This window comes from Anthonomus grandis, chromosome 1 (genome assembly GCF_022605725.1).
Source record: "Anthonomus grandis grandis chromosome 1, icAntGran1.3, whole genome shotgun sequence".
Classification (NCBI taxonomy): domain Eukaryota; kingdom Metazoa; phylum Arthropoda; class Insecta; order Coleoptera; family Curculionidae; genus Anthonomus; species Anthonomus grandis.
The window spans coordinates 20,299,986-20,323,142 of NC_065546.1; the positions used below are offsets into that span (position 1 = coordinate 20,299,986).

The following is a 23,157-nucleotide window of genomic DNA, read 5'->3' on the forward strand; positions in this document are numbered from 1 at the left end:
TAACCTTTCAACATGTTTGGAAAAATTCATTTGAGGTATTGCAAGAGATGGATTTGGTACTAGGGCGATGCACTATTTTGTTTAGACGATATTATAATCACTGGAACTTGGAAATCGTTTTGGATAATGATATGAGTTTGTCAAAATTTATACATTATTTTCAAGAAAGCTAAATAATTATGGGCATCTAAATTATCATCAATAAAAAAGGAGTCCTATACATATTGGCGAATGAATCACTACTGATTTGATACTAGGGCGATGCACTATTTTGTTTAGACGATATTATAATCACTGGAACTTGGAAATCGTTTTGGATAATGATATGAGTTTGTCAAAATTTATACGACATTATTTTCAAGAAAGCTAAATAATTATGGGCATCTAAATTATCATCAATAAAAAAGGAGTCCTATACATATTGGCGAATGAATCACTACTGATTTGGTACTAGGGCGATGCACTATTTTGTTTAGACGATATTATAATCACTGGAACTTGGAAATCGTTTTGGATAATGATATGAGTTTGTCAAAATTTATACGACATTATTTTCAAGAAAGCTTAATAATTATGGGCATCTAAATTATCATCAATAAAAAAGGAGTCCTATACATATTGGCGAATGAATCACTACTGATTTGGTACTAGGGCGATGCTCTATTTTGTTTAGACGATATTATAATCACTGGAACTTGGAAATCGTTTTGGATAATGATATGAGTTTGTCAAAATTTATACGACATTATTTTCAAGAAAGCTAAATAATTATGGGCATCTAAATTATCATCAATAAAAAAGGAGTCCTATACATATTGGCGAATGAATCACTACACATATAAAGTTCCTAACAGGAGAGATGTTGCAACGCTGCCGCCGCGACAGTACGCTGGTGTTCGAGGTTCGAGCTCGATTATTTTAAATTCTATTCAAGAAAGTGTCTGACGACGGTGAGAGCTGTGTCTCCTGCGGCAAAATTTAAAAAAATATATAGCGGCATTGGTATTATCTTAGAACATTGAAAGGCTAGAATTAGCATTGCCGTGGAATTATGGGCAATTTGTTTCTTTGCAACATCTCTGATGCAATGATTATGTAGAAATGGCAAAAAAACACACTTTATAATATCATAAAAATTTGTAACTTATTTTGACAGGCGTAACACAATACTATTGTTGATTCCACCGACACAAGTAATCTTTGCCAGTAACGTCGTCAAAAAATATTTACATGACAAATATTTATTATTAATAGATTATGCTTTAAATTATAAAGGATATTACCGTTTATCAACTCTTAATGCGTTTTTTAACGTACTTCATATAGAGTAAAGGTAAACTTATCTAATAAAAAGCATATTTATGGAAATTAAATATTCTATAATTATTATAGATTTCTTAATAAGTTTTTATTATTCTACGTTTATGACGATGGTTGTCTCTTGATATGATGTTATGACAATATCGGTATTTACTTGTGAAAAGATCGGCTTAACCCTTTCAGGCACATAAAAGAAAACGTCTTTAATCAAAAAATTTTTATTAATAAATAAAAACTTTATACTCTAACTGATAACTTAACTTTAATTTTTTTTCCTTAATTTATTTACAAGTATCCTGCAGGACATGGTTTTATCTGGTAACCACTGTGAGATACAACATAAACTCGTTCCGAAAACAAAGTCTTAAATTTATGTGGTATGGTACGTAATAAAACAGTTTTTATCCGAATTGAGACATAAGCCAACATTACAAGTATTGCAGGCCCATTTAGTTCGATGTGGCATTACTGCAGTGCTACATAGAGCACAACGTCTAGATCCTCCATGGACGGGCATATGAAGAGCATTACTTTTTCTTACCTCAGGCGGTACGTACGGCTTGTACCTATTTTCTTTTATGACGCTCTTTTTGCCAGGAGTGTTTTTTTAGTCGCGCCAATAAGACCAGAAATTATTCTAAGGCGAAATAACTTCATAGTTAGTTTTTCCGCATTCGGTGAGCTTCGATATAAAAAATACGAGTTTACCACAGAAACATCAATGAAGTGCCAAAACAGTCTATGCCACCATTTCCTTGATTTTCTGTCAATACTGTAGCAAGATTTTATGTCATTATTTACTGTAATCTCAAACTGTAAATCAAATCAAAACTTAATAACACTAATTACAAAATATATTATCAAATTCTATGTTCATACTAGATAACTCATACTGGTTTCACCGCGAAACCATAACAAGAAACGTTTTTACTAATCTTACTTTTGCAGACATTTGACATATATCGCTCTAAACATAACCGTAATGCTACACACCTACTAATCATATTGTACTTACCGCTTAATTTTATGCCAATTTACAATAATAAAAAAACACCCGCGAAATTGAATACTTCTGCAAAAAACCACCTGACGGAAATATTTGAAAAACGGTAGCCTCAAATTGAATCGATAGAATGCCTTGAAAACATTTAATTCAACGAGCCGATAACAGATATCGCTAATACTGTCGTTGGTTTGACTTAAAAACCACTGTGAGACAAAATAAAGACTTTTGATATAGTGGTTTCATAATAAAACCACTATGCCTGAAAGGATTAAATGATCTTTTTCCATGGTGCGGCATAAACGGCACAAGTTTTTACTATCGTAACAGTTGACAAAAACACTGAAATGACTCAACCTCTATCCTTTTTCAATGAAAAACTAAAGAAAAAACACAGAACTTCACAAATGCCAAATGTAAACACAAAGCCGTTTGTCAAGATGACATTTCGCAAGATGACATCAGCTTTTGTCTCCGGTGTTGCCATTTCAATTTTTCTTTGAGGCGAGTTTAGGAATAAGAATGTTAGTAGTTTTTTTTGCTTTGAAGATGTTATTTTTGCGCTTAGAATAACATATATCTATACGTAGTTTTATTTTTAATCCAAAATCTAACGTCAATAAGTCAAATTAACATTATTTATATGTGTTAATATATAGCTAAAAATTAGCTCTTTTCAAACTGCAATTAAACTTAACGACAACAGAGAATCGATAAATATGTTTGTAAACAAAACTCCCTCCTTGCCCCTGTGCACATGTTGAACTCAAACAAAGTTGTTGTTTACTAATTCTAGCCTTTCAATGTTCTTAAGTGTATAATATGTTTCTAATGCAGGAATTACATGGGTAGAACCCGCATAGATTTGTAATTAAAATTTTTATGTTGTATATTGAAAATTAAAGCGTTGTTCTTAATAAAATAAAATATAAACTCTAATAAAAATAGAACGTAAATAATATAAAAAAAACATAAAATAAAACTCTATTTAGAGCCTTTAGAGAGAGAGGGATTAATAAACCAAACAAAAAATTCTTTAAATAAAAAGCTCAAAAAGACCTCGTTTTTTAGTTAAACAACAACAAATACTATCGTAAAAGCTGTTTCTTACTTCTACAAATGTTGGAGGTAATATAGAATTGGCAGATTCAACAATTTTGTTTCTCAACTACTTTAAGTTCGTTGGCCTACTATTATGATGTTTATAAATAGTCTTCTTCAGATAACAGTCATCTTGTTGAAAATAGACTAATGCCAGATCTATATCAGGCAGGAGTTGAACAGCAGGAAGAACTTGGTTTTGTAGCAACTGAGGGTATTCTTCGACGTTCAAAGTACCATCAATGAAAAATAGCCTAATAACATGGTCGCCCAAAATACCAGCCCAAACATTCAACTTTTGAGGGTACTGAGTACGGAACTGAAAACTTCTGTGCTCCTTTTCCTGAGACCAATAACAAAGAGAGGATTATGTTTACAATGCAATGGATAAGACGACTCATCTGAAAACAAAATATTTTCTAAGAAATTTTCATTTTTATTTGCCTTTTCCATCATGGTTTCACAAAATGCCAATCTTCGCCACTGATCTTCAGAAAACACCCCCTGATTTTTGGAATATTTAAAACATTGTTGTGTCTCGATCGACTCGATCGTGTTGAATCCAAAACTAAAGCATTACAAACCATTTTTTCCCACCGTTCTCTCTCTTGGACACTTTCAGTAGGTGGTTCTTGAGCTTTGATGCGACAATTTTGACATTCTTGGAGGCACAAAGATGTGAACTTGACACGACAATTAAAATAGTTTTAGCACAAGGAATCGTTCTATTTTCAAAATCTACTGAGAATAAATCCCTACATTGTACTGCCGAATTGCCTCCATAAAACCATTTAATCAACTGAACTTTTTCGGAAGGGGTATAATCAGCCATCATGATAAATTAAAAAAATTAAAATAGCTCTTTAAGACTCAACAGTGCCGTATACAATTATACAGAAAAATGAGGTCTGCTGATTATGCCGTACGAAAATAGCAAATCAGACGATCGGAATCCGCCGTGCCGCTTATCAACGCGAAAGTAAGCAAGAAGCGGTGTTGCCATTTGTAATAGTCAATACCATTTATAATTAACATGTCGCCAACCTGTATATATCGGGTTATCCAAAAGGATGTCTTTTTTCATAAGTTATGTCAATACGATATACGATCCTGTGAAAAATCGAACAATACGAATTCTATATTAGAAGAGGGAAGTGGCTGTGTTGCTCGAAGGATAATTCAGAGCAATTTATTTTTAAAAGCTTAGCAGAGCGCTTTCGGCGTATGGAAAACTCCTGGGCTTAACTGACAATTAGCACTGATGATGACTCATACGCCGAAAGCGCTCTCTTAAGCTTTTAAAAATAAATTGCTCTGAACACATCTACTTTGATTAATTTGAATTCTATATTGTTTGATTTTTGACAGTGTATGTACTTCAGGTAACGGGAAACAGTTTTCGGCCAATTTATTGAATTATTATATTCGTTCTACTGAACGTAACAATCGCAAAACAATCGCCAAATTTCCATCCAATTTTATTTTACTGGACACCGTTACATCAACTAGAATGCGTAGAAGCCGTTTAGCTGAGAATATTCCTGTAATAGCTGGAAGTGTTCGGGAAAGCTCTCCTATGGCAGGTCGTGGTGTATTTTCAAGCCAGATCTTGGATACAAAATGCAGTTCGTCGTTTGCGTCTTGAATTGATCGTTTGCATCGTTCATTGATCGTGAACTGTTCCAATTCCCACTAAGGGTATTGTACAACTCGTGATTGATCTGTATATTGACCGAAATATTTACGATCGTCTTGAGCCTTATTGACTCATCTGTGTCTCACGTATGGTAAGTAAATAACCAAAATTGTCATATTTGGACAGATAAGCAATCAAGATGGGCAACCAAAAGAGCTACCGCCCACGCATCTCAAAAATATATATATATATATATATATATATATATATATATATATATCCCGATTACAAGCTGAGATCCATTTTTGTTATACGATCAACAACCCGAGATCCGATTTTCAAGATGAGATCCGTTTTCGGATCTCGCCTTGTAACTCGTGTATATAGGTCGCATTTGAATGCTAGAGGTCTAAAACGACTTTTTTCAAAAAATTGTCCGGATCTCGTTTGGCACGATTATGTATATTATATACTAACATGTGTTCCGTCCTAAATCTCTAGGTGGCGCTCGAGCCGCCTTCCTCTGTATGCTGTATTTCAGTTAAGACGAGATCCGTCAATCGCGGCAACGTTGATGAATTATTTTTTAACTGCAGGCGCGGATTTTTATGGGGCATTAGAAAATGAGCTTTGTCTTGAACTTGATGATTTGCAATATATAGGGACATAAATTATTATTTTTAGTTGCCAGCGTTTTCTAAAGTATATTACGATTAAGACGAGATCCATCAGACCAGATCCATGACTCATATCTTTAAGCAGGTGATAAAAGTATAAACAGAGGAAATAAACTTTGATTCTCTAGAACTAGAACTTCTTTGCAAACGTCAAAAAAATTAACTGTTAAAACATTTTTAATTTATACGCTGCAGCTTTTATTAGAATCCGCCAACAAATAACTGCAGAGAAAGAAATTAACAAAATTTGAAATGTAAAATTGTATGTAGACTGACATAGCGCTCTTTTTTCAAAATTAAAAATTTAATTTTTTTATGGTATGTAAAATTAGAAAATTTTAAATAAAACAAAGTCAATTTACGATTAGATGAGTTGTGATAGAAATCAAGTAAATATGCCAAAAAATGAACACTTATGTTAGAATATTCTCGTTTTCTTTTTAACACTTCTTTAAAAAATAACACATATCAATCTTGATATCATCAAGTTGACATTTCAAGTCAATTACCTCCTCACCTCCAGCTAACCTCACTTTGATACATCAAATGGGAATCCCCATCGTGTGATACATCATTGTGAGCAGCATTAAAATGTCTATTCAACAGTGCCAAAAAAATTAAATAGATTGAAGTACCAGCGAATAATGAGCTAAAATGTCTGGTAATAGTGAATATTTATCTTTGTCAGTCATACTTTGGTATGTCATATGGGTATCCTATAGTCGTGTATAAAAATGTAAGTTTATAGACTTATAAAGAGTAAAGGTGTGAAAAGGTGCTTAAAAAAACAATTTAATCAGTTCACAGAATTTATTTTATAAAGTGCTCAAAATCTGTTCTGACATTCGCGAGACACTAATAACGCCTGTTTTGAAATTCCTCACAAACATTGGCAAGTGTTTGTCTGCTAATATCTCTATATTCGCGAGTTATTCGCTCCTTTATCAATACACATCCCTGGAAACTGTTTATTAAGTTACTCTCGAACTGTCAAAGCGTAGTGCGGGGGATCTTGTTGTAAATACAAATTGTTTTATCAAAAGATATCCACTTGGTTTTCCAAAGATTGGACGATTCAAGGATATATTGTATTTTCAAAAAAAAATGGACTATTTGGACTTAATGAACAGTTTATTACCATACATTTTTACTAGTAAATCGCTTCAACTCGCATCCAATTTTTTTTTTGGCGAAGTAAAATGGAAAAGTGTTTGCCATTTAAAATAATGTGTGACACAATGAGAGTAACCATTTGGCCTACTAAAGTTTAAGTTGATAAAATGTCTTTTATTACCACACATTTTTTTTGGACACTGTTGAATAAACATTTTACATGCTGCTTACAACGATGTGTCACACGATGGAGGTTCCCATTATGACATATCAAAGTGAGGTTAACTGGAGGTGAGGTGTTTGACAGAGTTTAGCAATTTTTGAAGTTTAAAATATTTTTTGAAGCAATCTAAAATGTTGCCTATTGACCACTACGCTGACTCATCACAGTGGAAATTTAAAATGAGTATATTTTCTCCACAAGATGAGATCTCGAATCTGTTTGTTTGCCCAGATGCATTTCCGACGATATTCGATTCTCACGATATTTGTATACGTAGCAAGAAAGAGATAAGTCATTTTAAAACAAAGATATTAAGTCTTTTAAAAAATACAAAACATAAACATGAATATCCATCTGATTCAACTTATTATTAAGTTTGTAAGTTGATAAACAAAAATATAAAAATCCTATAATTCTTTTAGGTAATAATTCCTATAATTCTTTTAGGTAACGTGAATTATATTTTGGAATCAATTTTAATTTCAACTTTATTGCAACAGAAATTAATAAATTATATTGCATATTCCTAAAATTTATTTTATCAAATGCTGGAAGTGACCGCCATTAAGATAATTTTAAACCAATTATTTATGTCTACACAATCATTTATGTATATAGTTCATTCACGATGAAAAGGTCAAATTCATTTAAAATTCAGGTATTTTTTCTTTCTTTTATTTTTCGGACACGTCGATTAGCATTGTCGCTTGCGCGTTTTTTACAATAAAAATTTTCTATACAGGGTACCTCAAGTAGAAACTATGGCATCAACATTAATTTTTTTAAATGGAATACCCTGTATATGATATTTTACAATTATTCTACGATATACCCTGAATACTTTTTGCACAACACACCATAAAAGTCAGCGGTTTGTGAAATTTGACGTAATAGACTAGTGAAACATACCTTATTAAAAAATTAAACTTTATACAGTATTTATTTCAACTTATGTTCAATTTTTTGTCAATTCAATGCATTTTCGATCGACAAGTCTAATTTCTTGTTAAATTCTTGGCTTTAAGTCATCAATATTATTTAGTCTATTCACATCAAGTTGGGATTTCAAATATCCCTATTAAAAAAATATAATGGGGTTTCATCAGGTGGCCACCATTTGTTAGAAAAAGTTGCCTCCAGAAATTATCCAACAGCAATGGCAAAGTGAGGAGGTGCCCCGTCTTATTGAAACCATATCTCGCTCGTTACTAGGTATGTCAGCCTCTTGTGGATCAAGGAATAAAACAACTAAAGCAGGGATAAGTCCAAACTATAAAAAGTCTCAGTAGCGCTTTCCGTTGTATTGTATCTCCGAAAAAAAAGGGTGCAAAGATTCGATATTTCACAATACTTGCCCACATATTAAATTTATGAGAGCACTGTATGTGATATTGTTGGGTCAAATGAGGACTTTCGGTTGCCCAATATCTGCAATTTTCCCTGTTAACGTGAGTTGGGTCAACGTTTTAACTTGAGACCCCTGTAACTAAAATTTTCATTGCAAAGGACGTATTGAATCAAATGGACAACAAATTAAATATTACAATACAAATCCTTTCTTTGTCAAAAGAAAAAAAAAAGAATACGCTTTATGAAAAAAGAAGGCAGCATGAAAAAAAGGACGGTTCATCGATTATAAAAAAACCGGTTCACATGGTTCTTATATTAAGGAAAGCATATGTAAACTATTCTATACATAACAAACAAAACAGCTAAATATTTCTAAATAATCATTAGTATTTAGTCTATGAAAGAATTTAAAACGAGCAGTAGTCGCAATAAATCTAGATTTAATTTTTATTTTTTAATGACTTATGTTTCTTTAGATATATGTATGGTATGCTATACAAAAAGTATATTTATATATATATATATATATATACAGTATCAGACAAAATTAGAGAGACTCGACTACTTACGTCTTTTATGTAAGATAAAAATGATTAAATTCCTCTTTTTGTGCTGAAGGATGTTATGTTTTGAAGTAGTTTAAAAAGGCACTAAAATAAATTTAAAAAAAAAAAAAACATTTCTCAAGATTTATTAGGAAAAATAAAAAAATGCAAAAAATTCTGTGCGACAAAATTAGAGAGACTTATCCTTAAAGTACATTTGTACCCTATACTAATGAAACTAACCTAATACTTTGTCCAGTACCCTTTATTCTGGATAACTTTTTCACATCTATTCGGCATCGATCCAATGAGATTCGAAATTACAGCCGGATCCATTGATTTCCAGGCATTCTCGATTTCTTCAAATAATTGAGCACGATTCCTGATGTTTTTAGTGCGAATCTTTTTCTCTATAATCTCCCAAAGATTTTCAATTGGGTTCAAGTCCGGCGATTGCGGTGGCCATTTTAAAACTTGAATTTTGTTAGCCAAAAACCATTCCTTCACAAGTTTGGCCGTATGTTTGGGGTCGTTATCGTGTTGGAACGTGAATCTTAGCGGCATTTCCCATTCGGCGTAAGGCAACATTACATCTTCCAGTATAGTCCGATACATAAATCTATCCATAGTGCCCTCAATTTTGTGGATAGGACCCATTCCATAACCCGAAAAACAACCCCAAACCATTAAATTGCCACCTCCGTGCTTCACAGTACCAGAAACATATTTTGGATCAAGCCTTTTGTTTGCTGGGCGATGTACGAACTGCGCTCCATCACTTCCAAAAATATTATATTTAGACTCGTCACTAAACAAAACCTTATTCCAGTCCTTAGCTGTCCAGTAACGGTGACGTGTTGCAAATAACATTCTAGCAGCTACATTTTTTTTTGATAGATGGGGTTTTTTTGCTGGTCTCCTTCCAGGAAGCCCCGCCTCCACTAATCGCCGCTGCACAGTCCTGGATGAAACCCCAGGCGCCTCCAATTCAGCCAAAATCTGTGTTGAAGATAGACGCGGATTATTCTGACTTAGTCGTTTAATTCTCCTGTCCAGCAGTACTGAGGTTTTTCTCTTGCGGCCACCTCTCTTAAGGTTTGTCACTCTTCCACGGAGCTGATAATTTTTTATTGTTCTGGAAACCATTCGTTTACTGACGTTGAATTGCTCTTTTATTAATTTTTGTGAGCGACCTGAGTTATAGGCTTCTATAATTTTTTCTTTTAGGTTTATGGAATAATGTTTACCACGAGGCATTGCTAATGATATTCTCAAACTAATAAACAGAAATTAAACTAATCGCGACTTCAGCGAAACTAAATACAAAATGAGTCTTTTTAATTCTGTCGCAGTAATTTTTTATCAATGTTAAAAACATTCTTTAAATAAATGTAAACATGAGCTACAAAAATAAATTGTTAATAATAGAATTCTTGTCAACTCCGGTATACACTGCTTAACAAATATTAATATTATTTCAAGTACAAAAAATTGGAGTTGGCAAATAGAGAAGTCTCTCTAATTTTGTCCGATACTGTATACTATACTATATATATACCTAAAAAGGAAAAGGTATTAAATATGTTCTAGTGAATATCTCTAATCAAATAATTTTATTCTTTAAATAAACCGAAAAACAAACAATATTTTTAAGATAGATATATTCAACATCATACCTCTAGAAGATTTTTATTTAATCAAAAAAATTAACAATATACAGAGCGTTGTATCTTAAATAAGAAAGTAGCTATTGCCCACTGTAATATGACCAACCTGTATAAGAAATTTATTTAAAAAAATGCTAATCCTGGAAATTAAAATTTTGTCTATTTGCAGAATTGTCTACGGGACATAAAATTTTTGGAAATAATGAATTAAATATTTCTGATTATAAATAATCTAGAATTTAAAGCAATAAAATATAACTTCAACTTACCTATAATACTCATAACGGCAACACTGTAACTGTATCTCTTGACCACTTGCCACCACGAACTGGGCGAAACAGCTTTGCACCATAGCTCCTTGGATATCAAATCACTGGGAGTTTCCGCCATAAGTTCCGTTAATACCTCTTTAAGCACCGATTGAGGCCATTCCTTTCGGTTGTCAATATTTTGCACACCGTGCTCCACTAATTTATTATAGAACAGTTCTGACGGTCTGGGAACTGTTTGAGTTCCTAATGAAATAATTATTTAATTTAATATTAAAATGACTAACACAAAATACTAACCTTTAGCGGTAGGTTTAGCCAATTCGCGCTGCTGCCACCGTTTGTATAAAGCGAACACAGGAGTGGTGCCATCTACCCATGATATTAGACCTGATCTGGGTCCTAAAATATTCCATAATAATTTATTCAAATTTCAGATCAGATAATTTTAAAGAAATCTTACCTAAAGGTATCACGGAATAATGTCTGGCTCTGTACAAATTATGGCCACTAGGATCAGCATTTTGGGCCATCATAGTATTTGCGATACTGAGGAACTGCATTATGCGTTCATCTAGGTGAAGATCTTCTAATCCCTAGACGAAAAGAATGGCACATTTATTCACATAGTATTTTTTTTTCAAATTAATTTATTAAGATTTATTTTAATGCAATTTTTGTGTAGAATACCGTCCACATAGAAAAATTTTCAAACAGTTTCCAACCCAACTAAATAATTCTTTGGTTTTGAAACGGATGCTCTTTCTTTGACAACTCAAACCAACCTAAGATAATGTTTTAATAACACAGTTTAATTATAGACTAATAATACAGTTGAGAAAGAAATAAAAATGCTCCAGGATTTCTTTTTCTTTTCTTCTAATTTTATAAATGTATTCGTGCGAGTTGCCATATTTCGCCTTTAAACATATCTCTATGCGCAATGATTGATTTCTCAATCTGTGTATTTTAAAGATATTCGATGGGCTGTAAGTCTGGATATTGGAATGGCAATTCAGATATAGTTGTTGTTCTCGGAAAACTGAGCGAACCTATCTTTAATTAGTCATTGTTTTATTGATATATCCATTCCTAGACTGTGATATTTTTAATCTAAATTTCCTCATCTATGCTTTACAATAAAAATTTAGTACTCTGGCTAAGTGTGAGTATACTTTAGTGCTCCAATCAGGCTAAATTTATCAGTATTTCACAAAAATATTTTACTTGAGGGAAGGAACTATTAATTAGGTATATTGTCGTCTTAAAATGTTTGCAAAATATTAGAATTCTATCTTCTATGTACCACCTATATTTTAGATAAAACTTGAATTCAAATTTAGTGGTAGGCAAAGGCAAAAATGTTTAAAATGAAAAAGCAATAAGAGTCTATCCCCCATTTTTCCCAAGAGACTGAACAAAACAGTATTAACAAAAAAATGCCACGAGATACACTTACCTTGAATAAATAAGTATAGGTTTGTCCGTCCGACCCGTAAAATATTAACTTCTTTGGCTTGGTCTTAGTTGGCAAAATAGAAACCACATTACTAACATGAGAAATAGTAACGGTTTTCTTTTCGTTAGTGGCTATTCCGGGCATGGCAATCAATGTATCTTTAACTGAGTGCAGCACCGGCGAAATGTCTTGCATCTTAAGCGAGTAAGACGCCCTCTTGTGAAACTTTTGCTGAAACTTCTTCTGGAGCTGTTTAAGCGGGGACAAAGAGTCTTGAGGATGTTCGGGACTCTGGGGATTTTTCAGTTTTTCTATTACTGCCTTTATATCTTCCTGGTACTTCTCCTGGAACTGTTTTTCGTGAGGAGTTTCTGGCTCTACACTGGTTACATCGTTTAGCTGCTCCAGAACGTACACTATCGGCTTAATGATTATCCGATGTTTTTCGAATATTAAGCTAGCTTTTTCTTCTTTGCTGAGATTACTGTTTTCGTTCACCTTTTCTATTTCGTACTCGAGCTGCCTCTGTCTCTTTCCGATCTCGCTTTGGTGCTGCGCCAAGGTACCTAACCACAGCTCGTCCCACAACAGTGTAATTCTTCTCAATTCTTTTACTAAAGTTTGCACTTGCGATATCGTTTCGGGATCTTGTTTGCTTAAAGTATCCACCATTGCTTTGAAGCAGTTTTGCAAAGTATTGTCCCGGCATTCGTCCGTGTCACTTTCGTAATTATCTTCATCATTATCTAGGTCATTTTCATCTGGATCTTCATTGTTTTGTGATAAACAATCTTTCGGCAACTTTATCTCACTAAAGTCAAACTTTACACCACCTTCTAACGCCCCTACTACGGCAGGAAAAGTAATAAGTTGAGGCGCATCTTCCGCAACTCTGCATAATAAATCTGAAACTCTGAGTCTTACGTAACTTTCTGGATGGTTTAATCGAGAAAACAGCTGAGGTATAATAACCTTCCAGGGCTCTGTAGGTGTACTTTGCAGTCCTTCCTCTAGAGTACTTTGCAATTCCAATGCATACTTTACCATAAGCCTCAACAATCTTAAGGTAATAGTTATTGTATCGCAATCGTTGCTTTTAGAAACGTTTTCACTCTTCATGACCAAGTGGAGGTACTTAAAGTAAGCTTCAGCACTTAAAGAATAATAGTTATACATGCTTTTTTGAGTGCTCTTCCAAATTTGTACCAGACTTCTTAATTGATCTTCAGAGGCGTCTTCTAATATGCCCACAGTTTGTAACTGAGCCTGAATCATATCTGTAGTGTTTATTTCGTTAGATTCAATATCTTCCTCGCCAATTATGGCGGATCTTGTTTGCGACAAAATACGTATGATCTTTGTAACGTCTTTTTCGGATGTCTCGAATGGTAAAAGCGCCTTGATTTCCAGGCAATGCTCCTCGGTAAGATTATTCTTCATAATAGATCCGTGATCAACAGTTTTCTTTCCCCAACGATAACACCAGGTACCAAAGGCATTCCAGCTTTTCGCTAAACTGGGACACTGATGTGCACTAAACTGCAATAATTTTCCAACGGCCATTTCGTTCAAGGGAATGATATTGTTGGCTCCGGGCTCTATCAGTCCTATCTCTGGTAAGACCATAATGAGTTTCCCTAGAGCGCTATTAATTTCCGTTATGTTTACGCTGTCGTTATTTTGCATCCACGAAGCGAGCTTTAGCAGAATTTTACTACTCACTTTCCGATGTTCATTACTATTGCAAAGTTCAGCGTACTTTGAGATTATCGTAGAGACTGTAGCACATAAATTAAGAGCAGTTTGACGCGAGTCTTCCCTCTCGCTGTGATAACAAACTTTAATAACCTCAGACATCGCTTTGGCCGTATCTAGAGTGCAAATAGTTATATCAGACAGTTTGGTTGCCAGTTCTTGAAAAGTAAGTCGGTTTACATATGGGCAAGAAAACTCGATCCCTTTGTCTCTGAAAAATTTGTAAATTTGACGAGAAGATAATTCAAAGTTCTTTTCTTTGCGGGCCCGCTTAATGATGTCCAGTCTTAAATTGCTGCAGAATACATCAAAACCTTGGTTTTGGACTTTGCCAAAGTACTCGGACCACCACAGGATTTTCCTTAGAATGCTAGTGTCTACTTTATCAATTTCTTTCTCGAAATTTTCAGAAACAAGGAATACTGTATGTGCCGTCAGGTTCTGCGCTACATTTCTCAAGCCAATGGCAACGTACTGGAGGAGAGAGTAGTTTTGTAAAAACTCGTTCGGTGCCAAGGGTAGAAGATCTCTAACGTTTTTTTGTACGTTGTAAAGGGTTTGCTCTATTTTAGGTAATACAGAATCTTCGCTACCAGCAGCGAGGTTCAATGCATAGTTAAAAAGATTTGTTTCTGTTGTGGTAAGGTTTTCATACAAACTCCAAGTGGTTTCTTCATCTTTTAAACGCCAAGTTCCTAACTCTGTCAAAGAATGTTCATCAAGTTCTAACTTGTACAAAGACTTGTTGCATTCCCAGTCTGTAGTATGAAACCAATACTTCTTGCCATTTTCAGTAACATTACCAAGATATAAGTGATAATATTCATACCACTCAAACAAATCAGCCCAGTTATTAAGCTCCTTATAGCATACCACTACTTGATCTTGAATAAAGTTTATAATATCATCAATCAAACCTTTGTCTTCTTTCGAAGTATTACTGTCCCTTTCATCTTTGGCTTCTTCAAGAATTCTTTTAAAGCCTTCCACCGCTATTTCATAACGTTTAGCTGCCTGATCCACGCTGTACTTAATAAACTGAAACCTTTTTCCTGTTTGCATTTTACACCAAGTATAAAGGCCATACAGAGCTTCAGACTCCTTAAGATTCAGGAGGGCCAACGTAGCGAACATCGCGACTCTTTCAAACTCCACACTCTTGGCTTTACCAGCGATAACAATCTCTTTTAACATGCACTGACTATGCCTGTACGCAAGAGAGTTTTCGCCAGAGTGTAAAGCAATATGTATAACAACCATCCTGATTCTGGACAACCACTCGTTGCAGGTATTTGCGTTTGCTATAAAAAACGCCTTGACATTTTTATTGGCTTGTGGCATTGCCACCGCACATCCTTCCGAGGCATTGTAAATGCTCTTTTCTAGGTTCTCTATAAACTGCAGTAGCATTCGGACGCGGTTTCCAGACTTTTCGTTTAATCGGTCACCAGTTTTTTTCATCATGACTAAATCATTGCCTAGTTCGTTTAAAGCGCTTTCAATTTTCATAAAAGTTTCATTGGGCTTACCCAAGGGTGTGCGGAGTTTGTAATTGACGCAAACCTGAGCTGCTTCCATGGTACACCAACTAATTAACACTTGTCTAGAGTTCATAGCAAGATCGTAGAACAATTCCATATTCATGTGACTTTCGTAGTCTTGTGTCCAACAAGTAGTAAATATCTCCTCCAAAAAACTCTCATCAAAATTGTTTTTATACAGTAAATACCTCATAAAGTTCTTGAACTGCTCAAGACACATCTCCCCATCAACAGACCCATTCAGATGTAAATTTTGGGCCAAATAAACCATATATTTGTTAAAATCTTTCGAATTGCATGTTTTCTCCATAGAATGATTCATTGTGGTTACATTATTGAGTTCAACGATTGCTATATCCCAAGGGACATTACTTAGGAGCCTCGAATATCGTTCACGTAATCCAACATTATTTGAAGTCATATGAAGTTTGCATAAGTCGCTAACGTTACTTAAAAATACGTTATTCCAAGCAAGCTGCTTATTACTTAAAAGCTTCTCTAAATTCTCACATACGGCCTCAGTAATTCGTCCATTAAAATGATACCCGCACTTTACCAAAACTTCAGTCACTAAACCAAACTTCTCATCCAAATAAAATGCTTCCAAGTAGCTGTCCGAATTTACTAAAATATCGTTAAGCCATTGCAGAAGCAATAGAGCAACTTCAGTTGAAGTTTCAATTTTTAAACATTTATAAATAACCTCAAGAATCACGCCAAAATTTCCAGAGTTAGGTGAAGTATTTGGCACATCTCCGATATTGAGGGTGTCCGTTAAAGCAAACCGGTTCATCTCCTGTTTATTTGTGACTAATGCGCTATTTGATATAAAGTGATTGTAACACTTGCAGTGAGAAAACAGGAGATAGAGCAAACTGTATTGAATATATGGAGCTCTTTTAGATAAAACAGCATCGTGAGGGCGCAAATGTAATCCAACCAGCTCCAAAATACTAGGTTTCAGCGCCCACATTACTATAATCGAACTGGCATTAGTCAGTTGCGACAGACAACGTAACAAAAACATCACTGTTAAATGAGGGTCTTCTGTTGATTCTTCAGCATCTTTTTGTCCGTAAGGGTTATTCTGAATAATAGGCTTATATTTAGGTACAATTTTAACATAAAATCTCTCCAAGTCACCCCAAATATATCTGTAAGCCTCCTGAAGTAGCGATACATTCTTTAAATTTAATAGAGCCTGATAGACACAAATAACGGAGTTTTGAATATGTCTATAAGGAGACGAGCGTAGTTTAACAATGTCGCTCTTAGGACCAATAAGTTTTTCAATCAGCTCCATCGGAAGGTTTGCGGAAAGTTCTTTGACAACCTTAGAAATTAGCAGCAGCATCGAAATGACCGCATTGTCATACAAATCATTTATTAACACCAGCTCCATGTCGATTAAATTATAAATGGAATTGCTGATGCTTTGAGGCTTCGTTTCTAAATAGGAAAGAAGCTGAGATATGACATCGTTGGCGGCGATGATTAGATTTTCAGGTGTAAAATAATCAAGAGCATCTGTAACCGTTTTAATAACACTTCCCAGGCATGCTACAATGAAATCACTGGTGACAATCTTATTATTTGCTGGGTGAAAACTGATACCTAAACATTTCAGTACGGTGTTGAGTGCTAATAGAAATACAGTGACATGGTCAATGCTTTCAGGCTTATTCAGATCTGCTGTATAGTTTGAAATATCCTCCAAAAAGTTCTCAACAAGGGACACGGAAAATTCTATATTGAATTTAAAATGATGCGAAAGTTTTTGCATGTTTTTGCTTATAAATTCAATATTCGATAATGGCTGAGTGTGATCAACGTGCCAGCCAAAGAGAAGGTCAATAGTATCTCTAAATTGGGTGTAAAACTCATTTGGGTAAACTTCCACAACATTCACCAAAGTCTCCAAAATGGCTTTAAACACTTCAGCATTATCAGTTACTTCTATCGCCGCCACAAGATTGTTAATAAGGTTTTCAATATGTTCTTCTAAAATCGGGTTTTTCTGTTCCATCGCGAGTGTTTCTTTAAATGATGACATAAGGAGTATCTGGGTTTCCTCGCAAGTGTTTTGCATCCGTGAAAATAGCCAGTTGTGGTATCTATAAAAAAAAACATTTAATTTTTAAATTTCGGTAAGAAGAAACATTGGAATATTGACTTTTTTCTTCGAGGCTAATTTTCTTCTATAAAGCAAGTGGTTACATATATTCTGTAAAAATAACCAACTGTCTTAAGTAAGAAGGTCTAAAAGGATCATCTTATTTCGATTTGAGTCTAATTTCTTTCAGTACTGTAGGCATACGATAATGATTAAATAGGTATACAGGGTGGCCCATCGAAAACAGTACAGCAAGGTTTCGGGCTTTTTAAAAAAATGCACCCTTATTTTTGAAATTGGAAGGGGTGTGTTGTGATACATCTTTTGAAAGGGCATTCAATTTTCTTTACAATAGCACTTTGTTTTTTAAATTCGAGCTGCAGGTTCCAGAGAAATCTAATTTAATTTTATTGATTAGTACTTACGCATTATCTTATTAAATGTTGAAAATGTCCGCCGTTTACCTCCATACAATAGTACGGTAACTGTTCAAAGTGTTCCCGGATATTTTGAAGAATATCGGGTGTTATTTGTTGGCACTCATGAATGATGCGATTCCGTAAATCTTCTAACAATTCAGGTTGGGTGGCCTAAATTTACGATTTCAGATGTCCCCACAAGTACGTATCTCCATTTAAATTTCTCGGTTAAAAAAATGGTTCAATTATGTGTTCACCAAAAATACCAACCCAAACGTTTAATTTTTAAGGGCGTTGATTATGAACCTGATGGTAGATCCTTGGGTTCGTGTCGGAACAGTATCCACAACTATGACGATTGACTGTGCCATTGAGAAAAAATGAACATTCGTCTAAAAAGCAAAGATTTAAAAGATAGTTGGGAATTATTTGAAATTAGTTCGGATATTATTTCACAAAACTGTAAACGGCGGTCGTTATCATCTTCATTTAATTCTTGAAGAAGTTGAATTTTATATGGGTGCCATTTATTATATTTTAGAATTCTCTGTACAGTGGTCCGCGAGACTCCCGTTACATGAGAAAGTTTTCTGGTACTTAATGTAGAGTTCATACTAACTGGGAAGTTAGTATGAACTGTGTTCTCAGGGATAAGAACACCGACTTCTACTGCCTCATTTCCCACTGAATTTGCAATATTCCGTTTTTTATTTCCCACCGAGCCAATTTCCCGATTTTTGCCACTAACTCTAGGATGTAACCATGATGTACATATTTATCTGCTTGTCTCTCATTAAACAAAGTTGCCGCTAGCCATGCACATTGATTGTTTATAAAGTATAACTCAATAATTTCCACTCTCTCCGCAATAGAATAAACCATTTTTATCGAATCGAAAGAAAAGCTCAGAAATAACAAATTTACATCAACTTGTTTACTGAAAATAAAGTCGGATTGTTGACTGATTTTTGATAGTTAAAAAACAATTTTTTACTTACACACCTAAAATATCCAGTTAAATGTTTAGAATTCCATTCCTTAGCGATGCGTAGCTCAAATTAAAAAAACAAAGCGCTATTGTAAAGAAAATTGAATATCCTTTTAAAAGATGATCACAACACATCCCTTCCCATTTAAAAAACTAGGTTGAATGTCGCCTCTGCTAAGGGGTTGAAGTTTTGTTTTGTATATCAAGAACCTTTAAAAACTAGCGCTAAAAGTATTAAACATCGGTATTATTGGTATTGCAGTATGACTAAGTTAAAGATTTTGACAAGCTGTCATACTGCGAAAACTCAAGTTAGCAATTTCAAACTTGGCAGTTGTAACTAGAATAAAAAGACCTTTAAAATAAGCTTGACCCCCATTCCTATTTAAAATTTTGAGGGTGGTTGCAACCCCCGCCAAGGGGTTGAAAGAATAAAAAAATTGTCCCCCTAAAATCAAAAATCGACGGGTTCGAGCATTTTTTATTTTTTTTTTTAAATGGGCTCAAACCTTGCTGGACTGTTTTCGATAGGCCACCCTGTATGTTGGTACGATGTTATAAGAAATTTTAGTTACACAGAAGCAATGGCATAAGATTTATTACACGTCGCATATCAACCACAAAGTTTTAATCAATTTAGCTCATTTTTAACAATAGGATCTCCTATTTACTAAACAAATATGCTCGCAGATTCCGAGTAATATCAAATATTTCTTAAAACTATGATGCAAAGCTTTCATAAAATATATACAGTGTGTCCAAGATAAGGATGTCTATCATGGGAATCTCGGCAGCTATAGGAGATACGAGGTTGATTAAATTAGAGAAAAGTTGCGCATTTTAAAGCGTAACAATACGCCGTTTAGAAAGTGTTAAAATTTTGAGTAGTTTCGGAGATATTCGAAAAAAACCAAAATTTGCCGATTTCGTTTTTATTTTTTTCTGGCGTTATTTAAAGAGATATGGAAAAACAAAACACACTTTCTCATGGCCACTTTCTAAGCTCTAAAAAATAACATTGCGAGATTTTTCGTACGACGTTTCGTTTCGAAGAAACCATCATCAGCTTAATTTTTTAAAAATATACAGGGTGATTCATTAATATTGCACGAAAATGAAATGCCGGTTTTTTTGGGTTAAATTATGACGAAAAGTTCCTATAAACATATGTCCGAAAGTGCTTCGTTTCCGAGATACAGGGTGTTCAAATTTTCTTAAAAAATCGATTTTTTATTAATATCTAAGAAATGCCTTTGCTGTTTGCAATGTCATTCACACCATTTCTGGATATCTTAATGATGTATCTTTTTGACATATGACAGTTGATTTGTTATTCCAGGGACGTGCCCACGGGGTAAGCGGGTTAGGTTTTTTGTACAAAAAATAGCACCTAGTAGATTTTTTGAACCTCCTGTACATTTTTTGGATGACGCAACTAAAGATGGAATTGTTTCAACTCTTGGGTGTTTTTCGTATCTCCCTCCGTTTTCGATAAAAAAATTAGTTTAATGCAAACGTTTGAAAAAACTTGAATAAACATAATAAAATGCCTACTTATCGATTTACAGGGTGAAGAATAGTAAATACGGTAATTTGGAATTTTGACATGACATTAACTGTACTACCTGTTGAAAAATAGTTTTAATTAAACTTAGGTACATTAATTAAATTCTTAGAATAAACATTAGTAAATTGATGAAGGTAATGAAAAGCTATGGACTAAGAAACGTACGCTATAAGAGTTGTTCAAAATGAGTTCCTCCAACTGCAATGCATGCGTCTGTCCTGCGACGCATTGACTGGCGAACACGTTCAAAGATCCCTGGCGTGTTTCGAATAATATCGCAATTTGCAATAATACGATTTCTTAATTCTTCAACATTTTCGATGGGGGTGGTATAAACTAATTGCTTGAGGTGGCCCCAGAGGAAAAAGTCTATTGGATTTAGATCGGGAGATCGCGCAGGCCAGGGTTGTATACCTCCACGACCTATCCAACGATTGGGATATACTCTATCTAAATACTGTCGAGCAATTAAGCTGAAATGCGCCGGAGCGCCATCATGCATGAAAAACATTTGGTACCTTAAGTCAAGCGGGACGTTTTCTAATAGTGTTGGCAACTCCTCTTGAAGAAAACGCCGATACACTTCTCCACTTAACCTTTGTTGCAAAAAGAAAGGACCAATTAAGTGGTCTTCAATGATTCCAACCCAAACATTCAGTGAAAATTGGTGTTGATGGCGACTTTCACTTATTCCATGTGGATTTTCATCTGCCCAAATGTGATTATTATGGAAATTCATTATCGAATTCCTGGAGAAATTAGCTTCGTCCGTGAAAAGTATTTTTGATAAAAAAGGAGGATTTTCTACAATGTTTTGTTGTAACCATCGACAGAAAGCCACTCTATGAGGATAGTCGTCTGGCAAAAGTGCTTGTACCCGCTGGATGTGATACGGGTACAAAAGCTGATTTTTCAGTATTCTAAACACTGTTGGCTGACTAATGTTTAAAGTGGCAGCAATCTGTCTTGTACTCGTTGAAGGATTATCCTCGATTTCGTGGAGCACTGCTTCTTCAGCTTCTGCGGTTGCAACTGTGCGGGGTCGTCCATTGTCGACTGTAAGTTTTTTAAAACTTCCACTTTCTCTGAGACGTTGATGGAGGCGAGTAAACATTTGACTATGAGGAAGTACTCGGTTAGGGTATTTGTCCGCGTAAATACGCCTCGCTGCTTGTGAATTACCATTAGCAAGACCATACACAAAGTGCATATCGCACATTTCACTATAAGTGTACTCCATTTTAGACAAAAATGAGGAAATTGTCTACTTGACAGGAAAAAAACAACACCTTATCACTGAGCCACACCTAGTAATGTTAAATGAACTGGTATTTTATTTATTGCATTTTCAAAGCAACGAAAAGAATGCGACAAAAACTAAAACGATAATAGTATTTACTAAATTTTGTTTAATACGTATTTACAATTTCAACATTCCGCAGTATTTTTTAGATCAGCAGTTGTTAATGCTGTACTTGATATTCGACACTATGAATAGGTAAGTATTACATTTTAGGAAGAAAATTATTTCTTTGCTTTCGCGTGATTTAAAAGCATTTACTTGTATTTTTACAGAGGGATGCAAAAAAGCAATTCTTAATTTTTTTATCGAAAACGGAGGGAGATACGAAAAACACCCAAGAGTTGAAACAATTCCATCTTTAGTTGCGTCATCCAAAAAATGTACAGGAGGTTCAAAAAATCTACTAGGTGCTATTTTTTGTACAAAAAACCTAACCCGCTTACCCCGTGGGCACGTCCCTGGAATAACAAATCAACTGTCATATGTCAAAAAGATACATCATTAAGATATCCAGAAATGGTGTGAATGACATTGCAAACAGCAAAGGCATTTCTTAGATATTAATAAAAAATCGATTTTTTAAGAAAATTTGAACACCCTGTATCTCGGAAACGAAGCACTTTCGGACATATGTTTATAGGAACTTTTCGTCATAATTTAACCCAAAAAAACCGGCATTTCATTTTCGTGCAATATTAATGAATCACCCTGTATATTACAAAAAAATGCACACTAATTTTTTTTTGTTAGTTGTCTAGTAAGATCGTGGGTTCCGGAATCAGTGAAAGTCCTGTCTAACTCAAAATGGCTTTTGAGTTAAACTGGACTTTTATTTCACTAATCCCGATACCCAAAATCTTACCAATTAGTATTCATCATATAACCAATTTATATTACACCAATAAGTATTCTTCCTCACATTTCAAAAATTCTAGGACTTTATGTATACAGGCGTGGGACTCTGTAAATTTTCTCTATTTAGAGAAAGAAGCGAATAAGGAAGCGAAGAGACAAAGATCCCTTAATGCCTTGGCACTCTATGAACATTTCCTTATAAACTTCGTTGTTGCTCGGGCATAGAGAATTCGATAATTATCTATTCTAAAAA

The 23,157-nt window shown here is 34.4% G+C and overlaps 1 protein-coding gene across 1 annotated transcript in view; it reads right to left on the reverse strand.

The window, feature by feature from the left end:
• LOC126739397 (serine/threonine-protein kinase SMG1) overlaps window positions 1-23,157 on the reverse strand; it is a 157,256-nt gene that overhangs the window by 108,874 nt on the left and 25,225 nt on the right. The window contains exons 6-9 of the mRNA XM_050445069.1: window positions 12,364-17,773; window positions 11,368-11,500; window positions 11,205-11,306; window positions 10,905-11,150 (exon numbers count right to left, since the gene is read on the reverse strand). Of these exons, the coding sequence (XP_050301026.1) occupies window positions 10,905-11,150; window positions 11,205-11,306; window positions 11,368-11,500; window positions 12,364-17,773 (5,891 nt within the window). The remainder of the gene's footprint in view (window positions 1-10,904; window positions 11,151-11,204; window positions 11,307-11,367; window positions 11,501-12,363; window positions 17,774-23,157) is intronic.